This window comes from Drosophila mauritiana, chromosome 2R (genome assembly GCF_004382145.1).
Source record: "Drosophila mauritiana strain mau12 chromosome 2R, ASM438214v1, whole genome shotgun sequence".
NCBI classification, from domain to species: domain Eukaryota; kingdom Metazoa; phylum Arthropoda; class Insecta; order Diptera; family Drosophilidae; genus Drosophila; species Drosophila mauritiana.
Genome location: NC_046668.1, coordinates 8698256 through 8714530, shown reverse-complemented (window position 1 = coordinate 8714530; position 16275 = coordinate 8698256). Strand labels below are relative to the sequence as shown.

The 16275-nt window shown below is 39.9% G+C and overlaps 1 protein-coding gene across 3 annotated transcripts in view; it reads left to right on the top strand.

Annotated features, from left to right (window-relative positions):
* Nucleotides 1-12535, top strand: part of LOC117136120 (probable nuclear hormone receptor HR3) — a 29846-nt gene extending 17311 nt beyond the window's left edge. For 2 of the 3 annotated variants that reach the window (XM_033296821.1, XM_033296820.1), the window contains exons 2-9: nt 9791-10018; nt 10275-10443; nt 10619-10782; nt 10842-10945; nt 11014-11160; nt 11229-11472; nt 11530-11680; nt 11743-12535. In XM_033296821.1, coding sequence (XP_033152712.1) covers nt 9791-10018; nt 10275-10443; nt 10619-10782; nt 10842-10945; nt 11014-11160; nt 11229-11472; nt 11530-11680; nt 11743-11863 — 1328 coding nt within the window. In that variant the 3' untranslated portion in view covers nt 11864-12535. Of the gene's footprint in view, nt 1-9790; nt 10019-10274; nt 10444-10612; nt 10783-10841; nt 10946-11013; nt 11161-11228; nt 11473-11529; nt 11681-11742 lie in introns of all 3 variants that reach the window. The other variant, XM_033296819.1, reaches the window with a different exon arrangement.
* The last annotated feature ends 3740 nt before the right edge of the window (nt 12536-16275 follow it).

Genomic DNA, 16275 nt, shown 5'->3' with positions numbered 1-16275 from the left:
ATGGGGGAGAGAGCGAGCGCTGGCGGGAGTGGGAGAGCGGGAGAGAGTGCGTGAGAGTGGAGCGTTCGTTGACTGTTATGCGGGAGCGTGCGTCGCGGTCGACGTCGACAGAGCAGCCGGCTGCGCTGCTCGCACCACGCACATTACAACATAAAAAGAAAAGAAACTATATGAAAAAAAAACAACAACAACTACAATCAATGGGCAATACTTTCTACGGCTTTTTCCACTTCTCCCCCATTTCTATTTCTCTTTTCAAGCCAACTGAAATTATTATTTATGCAGTCAAAGTTTTGGAGCCATAAAAGCGAATGAGTGGGAGAGGGAGAAGGCGAAGGCGAAAGAAGAAGGGAAATTCTTTGTTTGACAATTATTGCGTGAATTTCCACGATTACGGCTTCTATCGCTCATGTAAATGCCGTATTAATTGCTCATCGTAGAAAAGTCGCCGAACTTTTGACTTCCTTTTCTGGCCGACCGTTATTCGATTGGGAAGAGGGAATAAAGCCTATAAATAGGATTTACTAGCCCCGTGATCATTTAATGCGAGGTTATTATATATTCAGTAAATATTTGGGTTGTATGAACTTAAAACTTCAAGCTATCCATTCTTAGAATAATAGAGGAATTCATGGATAGGCATGTTAATGATACCGATAATAATAGTATATAAACGGCGCTAATTAGTATGTACGTACGTAAAATAATCTATGCAATTGAAATAGTTTTTGAAAATTTGTTGAAAATAAGAATCCTAGCATTACTCCATCCTTTGTATTGTATTAAATAAAAAATAATAATAATTAAACACTTATTTTTGTAAATAAAGAGGGATGGACAAAGCCCTCTGATCTTACTCTATTACATGATGTTATAAGAAGAATAACAGTTATATAGAAGAGCATTAAAACTAGTCTCACACATGCTAAATAAGAAATATAGTTTGTCCATCCAAAAGGTTATGTTAAAACAAATATTGTATTTATGAAATGATATTAATGTTGTACAATATAAAACTGAGTGTGATCTCCTTACACTTTCATATTGTACATGGAGGACAGGAACTCTTGGGCAAACAAATTCCTGCGAAAATTCCCATTATTTGACAGATGTTTGTAATGAATATGGCCGTACTTGAGCACACAGAATTCAGCACCATCTCGAAAAAAACCTAAATTTGGCATGGAATTCCCCATCAATTCCCACCCCCATATATATCCCATATAGATTCCGTATGTGGAGCATGCAAATATTTTGAAATATTTTGGTCTGTCTGCTGGAAGCAAATATAGTAATGTGTTCTTTTTCCTGGTGCTATTATGGTTCCCGAAAGTTCATTCGCCTGTGTCCTAGAAAAGTATGAAATGCAGAAACCACACACGTATTTGTTTATTCTGATAATTTATGGAAACTTACAAGACTGTGGCCAAAAGGCCAGCAAATAGATGAGCAATTCGACGACAGGTTCAACGACCTCTGGCAAACATAATCGTCCAGATTGCGACAAGGGACATATAGCCCATAGCCCACCATAGCCCAACCCCTCGAAATGTCTGGGAATTATCAATTGATTTTGTAGCAGATATGGTATATTGATTCAGCGACACGCTTAAAGTTCGGCTTCGATTCATTTTATCTTTTACGATTGATTGTTTTGAGTTTATTTTCGGACTATGATCCACGACAAAGATGGAAGAACAGCCGCTATCTCTTTGTCTTTCTGCTCAAACTATTGTAGTTTATTGTAGTAGTTCGCCTAACGTACAAGTAAGCAAAAATAACTTTTTACATATACGCGAGATAAGCTTAACCACAGAATGTGTGTCATAAGGCCACCGCAACTTCAATGCTATATACCGAAGCTATAGACAAGAAATCCAAATAGAGTACTACAAAACTAGAAAACTAGAAAGTTCTGTACTTAAAGTCTATGTAGTTCAATATATAGCAATATAGCAATGCATACAAAAATATGCACCATAGTTCTAATTTAAGCACACGTTTCATTATCAAATTTACACAATATATCTAGTTTTGATTTTATTTCAACAAATTTGGCATCAGAGTATATATATCTCTGTTTCTAAACAGCTTCGCTTCTATTTTAACGTCCAGCATTATTGGGTTAATTGCAGTCTCTCGAGTGCGTAAATATGCACCATACATCACGATACAAGTATCTACAGAGGTGGTCAAAAGTATTTACACAACGAGCTTTTTTTTCAATTAGTTGACAATTGAAAAAAAAGCTCGTTGTGTAAATACTTTTGACCACCTCTGTATAATGGACATCCGTTCAATAAAGTACGTTTTCGAAAAAAATGTAATAACCGAAATGACAAACGCTTCCATTATGTTAGGCAGCGGCGAAAAAATAAATTAAATGATATTATTCTAGTAATTATAAAGCAGACATCAAATGCGATGCATGAGTGGACCCCTCCCGCCCCTGCGCGCCCCTTTCCCATCTAACCCAATGCAACAGCCCCCCTTCCTCCCCTCAATTCCCCTAACAGCTGCGTATCTTATCTATGCAACTCTTCGCATAGTTTAACGTTTTGTGCGTGAGTTTGTCACGAATATATGCGAGGTATATATCTAGGAGTATACATTCGTGATTACTTGCGCCCGCCTGTGTGTGCGTGTGTGTGTGTGTGTGTGTGTGTGCATACGTGTATATATAGGCAGCAAATAAAAGATTGCATGTGCCCCACAATGCAGACACAAACAGATTCACAGACATTGCATTTGAGTCGCGTCGCCAAATGAATAGACAAATATATACACACGAAACGCACACAATCGCAGGGCAGCTCCAAGCACACACACACATACACTCATACACACAGCCGAATGCACACTCACACTTAGACAGAATGCAACGCCAACGTTTGTGGAGGCAAAGCGCGCCAACAAAATGCGAAAAACTGGGACAAAGTTGAACAGACGAGCCAAGGACGGATATTAGTGCGACGCGGCGCGAGCAGTTGCATGAAGTGGGGACGGGGGTAAGGGGGCGAATTGGGGGGTGGGGGTTCTGGGGAGCCAGAGGGGCCCAAAAAGGCGGGGGTGCGGGTGCAGCGGGCGGTGAAGTTGGCAGCGAAAAGTGGAAAAACAAAATGAATGTGGTTGCTGGTCCCAGCAAAGTGAACAGTGGGTGAACATTAATGAAACATGTAAATTGTTGATAGATTAGGAAACTCACAACATCTGCGAAACGTTACCAACTATCTCACTAATATATGTATATATATATATAAGTTATATCTTGTATGTCCTTTAAGTAGCAACTTTATCTGGAACTACAGTATTATACAGCTATTATTCGTGTATTTATTATGCACTTCTATTATCAAAGTGTTACGCCTTCTTCAAAAAGTGCTACAAAAATATACACTTACACTTAGTTAGTTACTAAGTTAGTTTAGTGAGTTTTTTAGAATGGCTACAGCGCTTAAAACATAAACTGAACACTTTTAATTATATATTTCCGATCTCAAGGCGAGTGCTCACTGTGCCTGCAGTATAGTTTTCAACTCTACAGAAAATTTTGTTGTTTGTTGATTACAATTTGCATGACGCCAGCGGGCAGTACAGCCAACAGGGCGGATAGAGCACACTTGCCCTCTCCCTCCCTCACCCGACCGTCTCGCTCGCTCGCGCGGCATTTCCATCTGCTTTTTCAGTAGCGAATGCAATCGTTGTTGGTTTTCATAGTTGTTGTTAATTTTGCAGACATTTCAGCCGAAATAAAAAAAGGAGGGAAAAACAAATTTTAATTAATGGTGGAAAAACGAGTTTGCCTGGTTTCCATCAACTCAACAACGACCACGACTATGAATGGATTTTCTTCAAGAACGCTTTTTTCCCCAACACCGATTGCATTTTTCGTGCACATTTGTATGGGATTTTTGAGTCTGTCTTGGTCTGGCTCAACTTGAAAATTCTTGTTTTGGCCAAATTGCAAGCTGCCAGCGGCAAAAGTTGACGTCGAGTTCTTTTTGCTTGATGCTTTAGTCAAAACACTTAAATACCATAAATAATTGGCTACTTAAGTGCATTTGTTGCGCAAAACTGTAGGAAAAACAATCGGAGAGCAAAGAAGTCAGCTTACCAGCTTGGTGTGTGGCTTTTGAGGTTTTCAAGGTATTTTCCACGAGCTTGTCCATTTTTCCATTTTTCCCGTTCAGTTTCATTTATGCTGCCCCATAGCTGGTGCATTTGAAGCATGCATAAATATTGCCGCAGGCCTACTTTTTATGCTGCGGCGCGGTTTGTTTGCTTTTTTTTTTCGTACGCCGATGTCAAACGCATAAATATGCATTTACCCATACTAACTACTGGCTGAAGGCATTGTTTAGGAAATTTTCCGAGTGATTTTAGCGCATAATGTTGTTTTCCGCCGCAATCAGTAAGTTTTCAAAACTTGTTTACATTCTGTAAGGCATAAAAGTAATATCTATATAAGGATTCTAAGCTTAAGAGTAGAACACTTTACTTCTAAGACATTTTAAGCATGAAAAAGATACTTTAATTAAGCTCTGACAAGCTGCATCTTAATAAATATACATATAAATAGTGTATATTCTTAAAATATGCTTTAAGCTAAAATAATATTTAGCTAATGGCGAACACATTTTGCTCCGTCGAACTGGGCAAATAATTGGCTGTAAATCTAATTCGACGACTTACAGCTAATTTTCCACAGAGCTGTGAATCATTTCCAAGAAAACTTGTAAATTTCACCCGCTCTCACTCGAAATATTTCTGAAAAGGTTCTCGCCTGGCATCATCATCACGTGAAGCAACGTATACGTGATGTTTGGGAAACAATATAATTAATTGCGCATACGTCATGTGTGCGACGACCTGACTGAACTGAACTGAGGTGTTTGCATATATTTTCGGGCATTCTCGTCGATACTTTGTGTAAATCTCGCATAGAAAGCGATCGGATTACGAGGAGAAATTACATCATTTGGTGAAAATGCTAAGCGTTTCATTAAATCGTCTAAAAATGGCAAATTCTTGCGCTGCCTTTTTTCTGCTCCGTGGGTCAATAAACTTGTGGGCCCAGTCAAAAATTTGTATATGAGAAATTCTTTTGTTGGCAACAAAAGAACGAGCGCGTCACGTACGTCGGCAGTGCGAGCGGGAGGGCAACAGGGAAGCGAGAGGGTGCGAGAGGGAGCGAGCGAGTGCGAAATGTAAACATTACAAAAATGCCAAGCCAACGTCTTCATCATCGGCGTGTGGCCAAAAAAAGAACCGAATCATACGGCACCGTTAGCCGAGAAGCTTATAGCCGCCTCGTATTATGTATAATTCGGGATGAATGAATTTTGGCCCTTACGAAACTCTAACGGCATTCTAAGAAGCCTCGCCAATATGCGAGGGGTAAATGGAAACAATGAGCTGGCCGAAAAGAAAGCGACAAATTACGTAGCCAGCATGCTAATGCTGATGCTAATGCTCTTTCTTCTCTAACGGCATTTCGCACAGCCGGCTAAAAGGTTCCCCTCTAAGCCTCCACTACCCTGCGCCCCCCAGCATTCATTTTGAACTTTTTTACTTTTTGTGAAAGCTGAAAACCCGTTTTCTATTAGCATTTGCTTGGCGGCAAAAGAATGAAGCACGACGGCCGCAGAGAGAACAAGGCAGCGAAGAGAGCGCGCGCGCTCTTAGGCGCTCTCTTTCGGCCACAAGGCACTCGGCTGGTGCATTGACCCCACAGCTCGCTGACCCACTTACGAAGCTGCTTTTTGCCACTGCGAATGCGAGTTGCGAATTGCGAACTGCCGACGCTGCGAGCTCGTGCCTCCGTCGACGCCGCTGCCGTCATCGTTGTCGGTGTTTCTGTTTCGACGAACGAGCAACTTGTGCAATAGTCGCAGCAGCAGCAGCAACAAGAGCAGCAACAACAACGGCTGCAGCAGCAACAGCAACAGCAATCGCAGTCGCAGCAGCGGCGACTGCGCTGCCACATGGGCAACTCAAAATTGACTGTGCTTCACTCTTTGCCTCAGCACAGTGGTTGAAAGCAAGGCATTTAAAATACGATCACCAATTACAGATGCATTATTGAATGAAATCAAGTATTATCTTCAGAACTGCAAGTTAATTTGATAAATACATATTACATAAAAATCTCATCTCTGAATTTAAAAGCACTTATTTATTTTATACTTAGTTCAAAACTATTTCTATGTGTATACCTAACTACCTGCCTTTAATTTTGTGTCTTAATCTTACTTATACAATACTAATTTGAGTGAATGAACATTTGCCAATAGTATTGCCTACTTATCGGCTCGAGACCCTATACTCAAAAATCTCTAAGGTCCTTTATTTATTCAATATTCAATAATATAAGTTGGTTTGTGCATTTCCGTTATGAATTTCCAAAGTTTTCGCGGCATTTGGTCACACTGTTCGTGAGGTATTATGTGTGAGTTATTTTTTATATCATTGCCATAGTTTCTGGCGCTGTTATTGTTATTTTATTTGACTTTGCCGTTCGCCGCAGTGCCAAAAACTGCAATTCATATGCAGCGGCCCCTGTGCCCCCTGCGGCCTGCTCCCCTGCGCCCCTACCACCCAGTTTTACATACATACATATAGTATGTACGTATGTGTGTGGGTTTTTTTTCGTTAGCACATGTCGTTGCATATTAATTTTCGTGTGCCAGTGTGCACACATGCATGTGCGAATGCTTTTCACACTTTTTACTCGCTTTTTTGCTGCTGCTTCTTGGCGAACTGCATTTTTTTTTTGCTGGCATGCATTCGCAATAAAGAAGAACATATTAATTTTGACTTCTGGTTATTGCTGCACCCAGCAGAAGCAGTGCAAAAAGAAAGCGAGTCCGCGGGGCAGTGCAAATAAATTGCATATGCAAAATATTTGGGCGGTTTTCCGCATCGCTCTCTGGCCATTCAGAATTTATTTTCTTAAACCGCTTTTCGATGGCAATTAATTTTCCTTTGGGCTGCACATAGGCGGTGCAAACTTGTTGGTTGATCAACAACGATATGCCGCTTTCTTTAGTTGATCTGCTATTACAGGTTTTCCAGCGGACAACGGTGCGTGTACGTGATGTTGTGGAATTACCTAATAATTGAATGGATGCGTTTTCATTGAGCAGAGGCGTTCGTGCCCCTCGTGAGCAATTGCCAAAACAGTCGCGGTTAATTAAAAATTTATCAAAACTCTTGGCCACTTAATATTGATGTTTACTTAGACTAAATTCAGCTTTTTATTCCCGACTTTTACCTCTGATAAGTAAACAATTTCACCCAATATTTGCCTTCCTTTCGAGAAAAGTATGTCATAAATATTGTTTTCTCGCCGTCAAAGTACACAAGGCAAAAAATGCCAAATAAGACAATAAAATGTATTTCATGACACACTTTTCCGCGCCGCGTATTAAGTAAATATTTGCGCCTGTTATTTGGTAACCCAAATGCGGGAGGAAATATGCGTAGGTTCAAAATTAATTACCCAAAGGTGACTTGTTACCATGTAAGCTTATTTCTGTCATTTAGGGTTCTGATATCGGTAAGTTTTGAAATCAGGTGGGAAAAAAACAGTTCAAATGTGTAGAAATCATGAAAACACCATATTCTAGTATTATCTTCAGTTAGTTATTTGGCTACATTCAGATACATAATAAATACTTTTCATATTACAGATACTTGGGTAGTAAATTATTTATTTCGATCAAACAACCTATTAAAATAAGCATAGACCTGCTTAACTGCCAAAACTGAGAATTACCAATTAAATACTACACATTTTTTTGTTTTTTGTTTTGCTTTGTAATAATTAAATAACTTTGGTAGGAATTCATTCTTAAAATTATTTGTATACAATTCTGTTGTATTTTATTCAAACTAAAGTGTTTATAAAGTGTATGTAAATACACATGTAGCTCCGACTTTAAGGAATACAAATGCATGTGCTATCGCTTGACTTATCGATTTCCTGAACTGCATACAAATGAGTGGGAATTGCCTGTAATTTTCGAAGCTTTTACTTGTCATAACGGTAAAAGTGCCCCTCTCTTCGCTTTGCTTTTCAGTGCAGTTACCACCGACTTATCTGTCTGAAGACCCATAAACACGCACATTCCGGTACTTCAGATAAAGATTTATGTGTACGTTTTCGGGGGAAAGGCATTACAAATACTGCATTTTCCGTGCAAGTATTTCGGGTATTTCGTAATGCTCGAGAACGATAAAAAGTTTAAGGCGGCTTAGTGAGACGAGCAGCCGTTAAAGTCCCCCTAAAACCCCCCTAAAACCCTCTTTAAAACCTTTGCCAACGATGACGACACACATTCTAGCATAATTAAATATCTGTCTGCGCGCTCAGTTGCAACGAAAGAGAGTGGCTCTCGCGTCGCGCTTAAGAGCATTTCATTGAAGAGTAGTACAAGCTAAGAGAGCGCGCGGCAGAGAACTTTCTTTTCGATTTTGTTTTTGTTTTCTTTTTCTTCGCTCGTTAAGAATTCTGGGTGTGTGTGAGTGTGTGTTGGTGTGAGATACTGCCGTGCGGGAAAGGTTCATTGACACTTGAAAAACATTCAGTCACTCACTCACACAACGCCAGTCGGGTTACTCACTCACTCATCATCTGTCACACATTTCTCCGATCCGAAACAACAAAAAGAAAAACAAAAAGGCAAGAAAAGCAGCAGCGCTTGGCACATTTTTCAAGCTGCGCTTGTGTTGTGTTTTGGTTGGGCTCTCTGCTCTCTGACAACGTCGACGTCGCTGCCTCTGCGGATGCTGCTGCTGCTGCTGCGGCTGCGGCGGCGGCTTTTGTGTTTGTGTGCGTTCGGTTCAGCGCGCATCTTTCATCCTCGTGGGTAAATACAAATACAAGTACGCAAGGCAAAGCGCCTAGATTACACAATACCGCCGCCAGACGAGACCAATCTGCCCCCTCGCGCGCTCTACCTCGCACATCTACCCTCTCGCTCTCTCGCGCTGGCTTTTCGCTCCAACACTGCGCTGCAAGGTTCGGTTACTTTAAATCAGTCTTGGGTGGAGCGCAGAAGTTCTACTTCTCCAGTGATTGGTTTCTTTTATAATGTTATATAGCAGATGATAAAATAATGCATGCAGAAATTAAGGGAAAATAAAAATGATCAATTGATCAATGTTCAATCCATAAACTTATGATGGGACCCAAAGATGTGTTGTATGCAGGCCAGTGTAAACTGCTGCATATCTTTATTCTCCCCGTGAACCAGTTCTCAGCGACGCGATGGTGCACTGCTGTTGATCAGGAAATTGCATCACCGCTGAAAGGATTGCGGACTGCAAGGGAAATCCGAACAGCTGTCGCACTGTCTCCCTCTCCCTCTGCGAATGCATCCCCCCCTTCCGCACGCGGAGCATTCTGCATTGTCTGGGCAGACAAGTGGCTTAAGGTACACGGATAACACACAACCGTATTGCGCAATAGTTCTCTGGGGTCGAAGTGGCTTTGTCTGAACTCCGACAATGGGGATGGGCTGGCAGCGGGAAATCCATTGATTGTAATTGCGGGGCGTTCACTATCGGAAATTGCTCGGGCCTCCAACTTAAAGGGAAAACTCTGGCATTACTTCTTTACTAAGTTTGCAAGTTTCCCTCAAGGGGAAAAAGATTACAGTAATACGCACTATTCAGAATTTATATAAAGACGATAACTGCAGTACGATATAAGACTCTATTAAAGACTATTATATTTTATTATTTGAGATTTTATTCTAAATCACCTTTTCCCGCCTTATGCTTACAGCTCAAATTGAGATAATTCCATGCAAAGTCTGCGGCGACAAGTCATCCGGCGTGCATTACGGAGTGATCACCTGCGAGGGCTGCAAGGGATTCTTTCGAAGATCGCAGAGCTCCGTGGTCAACTACCAGTGTCCGCGCAACAAGCAATGTGTGGTGGACCGTGTTAACCGCAACCGATGTCAATACTGTAGACTGCAAAAGTGCCTAAAACTGGGAATGAGCCGTGATGGTCTGTAGAAAGTGTTGCATGTGGCACCCAGAGTAAAGAGCTAGGAAATTCAATTGAAATCTAAGAAAAATTTCAAAAATTCATGATTTTTTAATAACATAAATAATAATTTATTCGAGTATTACTTTGAGAAAAAGTAGTCCAGATTGTGTACTGCCTCAGTTTAGTTTCCGCACTTTTCTCTGGGTGCCAGCGATCAATATGCGCACTGCATTAATGTGTTAATCCCGCCCCCTTGACCACACCCCCCTTGCAGCTGTAAAGTTCGGCAGGATGTCCAAGAAGCAGCGCGAGAAGGTCGAGGACGAGGTGCGCTTCCATCGCGCCCAGATGCGGGCACAAAGCGACGCGGCACCGGATAGCTCCGTATACGACACACAGACGCCCTCGAGCAGCGACCAGCTGCATCACAACAATTACAACAGGTGCAGTATGACCGAACCGAGAATGACCCCCCATATTGATCCGCCTGCGATCCACCTGATCCCCGACCCGCTGTGCGACCTCGCTCTTTATCTCCCTCCTCTCGTCTGCTCTTCTCTTTCCCGTCTGCCATCACCGCTCCCGACCCGTAATGCCCTTCTTGTCACTCAGCTACAGCGGCGGCTACTCCAACAACGAGGTGGGCTACGGCAGTCCCTACGGATACTCGGCCTCCGTGACGCCCCAGCAGACCATGCAGTACGACATCTCGGCGGACTACGTGGACAGCACCACCTACGAGCCGCGCAGTACAATAATCGATCCCGAATTTATTAGTCACGGTAAGTTGGGGCAATCTCCATTAAAGAAATCTCTTAATCCACATATCATATCTCTTCAGCGGATGGCGATATCAACGATGTGCTGATCAAGACGCTGGCGGAGGCGCATGCCAACACAAATACCAAACTGGAAGCTGTGCACGACATGTTCCGAAAGCAGCCGGTGAGTGTTTATCGCAAAAGCCCAAAAGTATACCCTTGATAATGGAGCATATTCCTCTGGCTGTGCAGGATGTGTCGCGCATTCTCTACTACAAGAATCTGGGCCAAGAGGAACTCTGGCTGGACTGCGCCGAGAAGCTTACACAAATGATACAGAACATAATCGAATTTGCTAAGCTCATACCGGGATTCATGCGCCTGAGTCAGGACGATCAGGTGAGTTTCCCATGCAAACATAATTTAAGTACTAAAAGAGAGTTAATAAATTACCTGATTTCACCTAGATATTATTGCTGAAGACGGGCTCCTTTGAGCTGGCGATTGTTCGCATGTCCAGACTGCTTGATCTCTCACAGAACGCGGTTCTCTACGGCGACGTGATGCTGCCCCAGGAGGCGTTCTACACATCCGACTCGGAGGAGATGCGTCTGGTGTCGCGCATCTTCCAAACGGCCAAGTCGATAGCCGAACTCAAACTGACTGAAACCGAACTGGCGCTGTATCAGAGCTTAGTGCTGCTCTGGCCAGGTGCGATTCACTTACATCTTACATAGGCCTAAATAACATGATATATCTTTCCCTTAGAACGCAATGGAGTGCGTGGTAATACGGAAATACAGAGGCTTTTCAATCTGAGCATGAATGCGATCCGGCAGGAGCTGGAAACGAATCATGCGCCGCTCAAGGGCGATGTCACCGTGCTGGACACACTGCTGAACAATATACCCAATTTCCGGTAGGTTGATTGCAGATTCTATCATTTCCGGAGCATACTCCTAATTTTTTAAATTTTTCTAGCGATATTTCCATCTTGCACATGGAATCGCTGAGCAAGTTCAAGCTGCAGCACCCGAATGTCGTTTTTCCGGCGCTGTACAAGGAGCTGTTCTCGATAGATTCGCAGCAGGACCTGACATAACAAGAGCAGCAGCCGTTCCTGGAGACGACCGCGGACGACGTTGCCGAGGATGCGGCTGCCACCGGATGTGTCCTGCCGCCGGTGGCGCCCCCTGCCGGGCAGCAGCCAGCGCTGCTCGAGGACTGAGGGCCGCAGGATGTGGCAACAATAATTATTTGAGTAAACACTGCACTGCGCATGCAGCAGATACAAGAACTTTATCATGATTTAAGCTAGCATACAACCAAGGATGTGATCCTCGCCAAGGACTCACTTAAAAAGAACTCTATCTATATACATATATATATTATATATGACAGAGCGGATGACGCAAAGGGAAGGGAAAATATTTCAAAAATATTGTTAACTCAGTTAAGACTTTTGCTTCGTAGAGAACCGAAACCGAAACCGATTGCATTTCGAGCAAGGGGCATCAAACTGATTTTCGAGGTTATACTATACATATACACAAACACACACACACATATATATATGTAACTTCCAAACTTTCATATCCTGGCCCGAGCAGATCAGATCGACTAAGTACTTAAAACCAAGCGAAATTCTCTACACCGCACAGCCCAGGACCCGTTGACCCCAATAATTCAGTTCGGTTAGTGTTAACCCCAGAAAGCCCGATTCCGATCCCGCCTAGGTTGTCTTTGCCTTACGTTGTAACTAAAGTATGTGTATTATACAGAGGTGGTCAAAAGTATTTACACAACGAGCTTTTTTTTCAATTAGTTGACAATTGAAAAAAAAGCTCGTTGTGTAAATACTTTTGACCACCTCTGTATATACAGCAGATGTATGTATAACTATGTCGTATCGGTTATATGCCTAACAACATTATTTTTTGTAAACAACAAAATCGAATATCTCGGAAAATGTGTTCTTATAATTATATTGATTAATGCAATTACAATATATTTACAATTTACCGTTACGTTTTTACATTATACATAAGTCGAAGAGAAGGAAACGGAAGTTTAAGGATTAGGAAGCTGTATAAGAAAAGGCTTAAGGACGAGCTGAGTAGCAGTTAAAGTGAGCGAGAAATCGAAAGAATACCAGAAAATTTCAAGCAAGCACATAAAAGTATGCAATATTTTGTTTAAAAACAACTTTTTATTAGTTTCTTAAATATAACATAATTACGTACATACACACACGTATATATAGGGCTATATATATCTATATATATACATGATAGACAAATCCCAATCCGGTTCCAAGGTTTAGTAAAAATAAAGAGAAATAAAACGAAAAACAAAAACTTTTGATATGAAGTCCTACGCATAATTAACAACTTTTATTGTTTCTAAGACTTAAACTTAATTAAAATGGAAACCAAAACAGACTGACGGACCGACCCCGACAGCATGCCACGCCCTCCCCCGCCCCTCCCTCCTCAGATCCTGGCAGAAATTTCAAAGGAGTTTGATACACAAATCAAGAAAAGAAATCTTCAGAAAAAATATAAAGACAAGCAAACGGCGACTTTTTTGGTTGATACTTGGTTGATACATTTGAAAAGAATATACAATTAAATATCTGACTGACTATACAAAGACGTTACACACACGCATACACACACATACACGCATACACACACAGCTTACATTACATAAATTAGTTAAACTTAGAGTAAACAAACGACAACAAACACATTGGATAGTAGGTGATAATTGGTGTGTCTTAAATAAACCTTACCCCCTTCCCGCCCTGCCCACTTGCTTCATACCCAACGCCCCAAAAGCCCCACATTTTTACTAAATTTAAAGCTTAATCAAAACTTTTTTGAAATTATTCAAGTGAAAATTTCAGCAGGCAGGCATAAATATTAATTAACATTAATTATAGCAAGGAAACTTATAAATAAAATGTATACAACAAAACTAAAAAAAATCAAATAAATTACATTTTGCAAATTCCACAAAAAAGAACATGATTTTGCAAATTCACTTCAAATCCTTTCCCTGAATCCAAGCAAAAATATTTACACTAGCTTACATAGAACTGGGACGAGGACATCAATATTTCAATTGAAAAAAAATCTATGTTAATGTAAACGATCGATTTGGACATATTTAAGTTCGACATTTTTGGCCTTACAAAACAAAAAACAAAAAGAAGAAACCTAAAGTACTTTATATATATACAAACCATATATACAATATAGAGAATACAAAACTAGTTTTAATTTATACAAAGCAAGGGAGCAGCTTTCAAACTCAAAACAAAAATATCCCCGAAAAACAACAACTTTGTTAAAAACTACGCATAATAAAGAAAATAATAAACAAAGTTAATCTATAATATAAATTGAAGTTAAGTTGGTTTGAGCGGTCGACAACAAGAACATAAATGTATCTTTAAATGATATATGTATTGTTAAATTTGTATGCTAAGTTTTTAGAAAGGTTACATTTTTAAAGAATAACAAAAGATCGCGAACTCGACAAGGTGTAAAATGAGTACATTTAAATTAAAATTTAGCATATATAATGCATAAATATTATGTTACGATATTTACATTTATATAAAACAAAACAAAAACACTAAAGAAAACCGAAAAAACAGAAGTCCCATATTAAAAATGAAATAAAATGAGCAGAAGCTATAAACTGATAAGGGAATTCTGAATCTTAAAAAAAAAACAGAAACCGAAAAAGGTAAACAATTAATTATACAAAACCAAAAACTTATAAAGAATGAAAGGCAAATTATATATTATATATATGATTAAGTAGCATTAGGCCGACTGTTGCACATAAACACACACCTCACACCCACACCTACACTCAGACAAACTCACACTTGCTAATACGAAAAGCTGCGATTGAAAGCTACAAAGGATCAAGGATAAAGTGCAAAAAGGAGCTTTCATAAACACGTTTACATTAAGTCATTCATTTATTCGGTGGGAAAAAAGCAATAAGAAATAGCAACTGACATGAGTACAGTGGATACTCGCTTGAATGGATCATAATTTTCAAATTTTATTTTAATTTGTAAATTAAAAAGTTTGACTGAACTTATTGCGAATAACAAGGGTTTTTAGATAATAACTTTCAAACATCATGTTCAACCATTTCTATAAACGACTTAGATTTATTTGAAATATTTCTGACTTTATACAAAAATGTATTCTTCACTTAATACCCACTGTACTGTCTGTAAGTTTCGTACTCCTTTCATCTCCCCTTTGAATTTCCTGACCGACAAACGTGGCGTATGAGTAATATAACTGGTCCGCAAACTTTGTTATTTATATTTCAGCGAGCTAGACTCCGAGCATGTTTAATTTCAAACAAAACTATTCAGTTTTTTATGCCAGGGCACGAACATAAATAAAACCGAAATGAACAGATAAACCGATATATTATTTGTGTATGTGGATCGGTTGTAAACAAATAAAGGCGGAGGCACACGAATGTTGCATAAACCGAAAATAAAAACACAAAAACAGACTATAGGCATCAGCTATCGAACAGGAATAAGCGATATTTTACCACGTGCATAAAATGGAGAGGAAATCATTTTTAATAAACTATCACACATTCACAAAAACACACAACACTCACACACACGCATGTAGCTTTAGTTTACTAGGTGAATTCGTTTTTATATATTTGTAAATTGTTTTTAGGTAAATTGAATTATATATACACAGACATTTACAGACATATGTATGTGCATACACATATATATATATATATATGAATCTCGATACATATACACGCATATATATGGAACAGATTATATATATTATGTCATACTTCATTATGATTATTACGATTATTATGATTCAACACAGAACCCAGAAAAAGGCAAGCATCTAATGGTGAAACCAACCAACCAAATTATCCGAGAATAAAATGCTGGAAAAGCCGTTCAAGCCGCAGTTGAAGATGCAGAGATCGGAAAAGAGCAGAAATAATTCAATTCATTCTTAACAATAAAATGTAATCTGAATTATACAAAACAAAACAAAAAACAACAACAGCAAACCGAAAAAGAAAACAAAAGAAAATCATAAAGAAAACATTTTCAAAAGCTTTTACTTACTGGGAAATTGAGATGGGTTGCGAGCCGTCATTAAATGGCCTTTATTAAGTCGATTTTCCAATTAAAAATCGTATTAATTGGCCAACGGCATTGTTCGAAGCAGCATTTTGCATTTATAATCCACAATAATAAAACGTCAATCATTCGGATGGGAAGTGCAGACATCGGCCACCGGAGACAGGAAATGTGCGAGATTTTCGCACGGAAGTTGACTGGCTGATATCCATTGTAAAGTGGGTATTTTTAAGTACGTAAGATACAGCTAAGGTAAGTATCTACGCTATCATTCTCAAATGATATCAATCAGCACGGGACCTAATATTACTCCTGATTAAAGAACAAGCTAAACAAATGCGACGTAT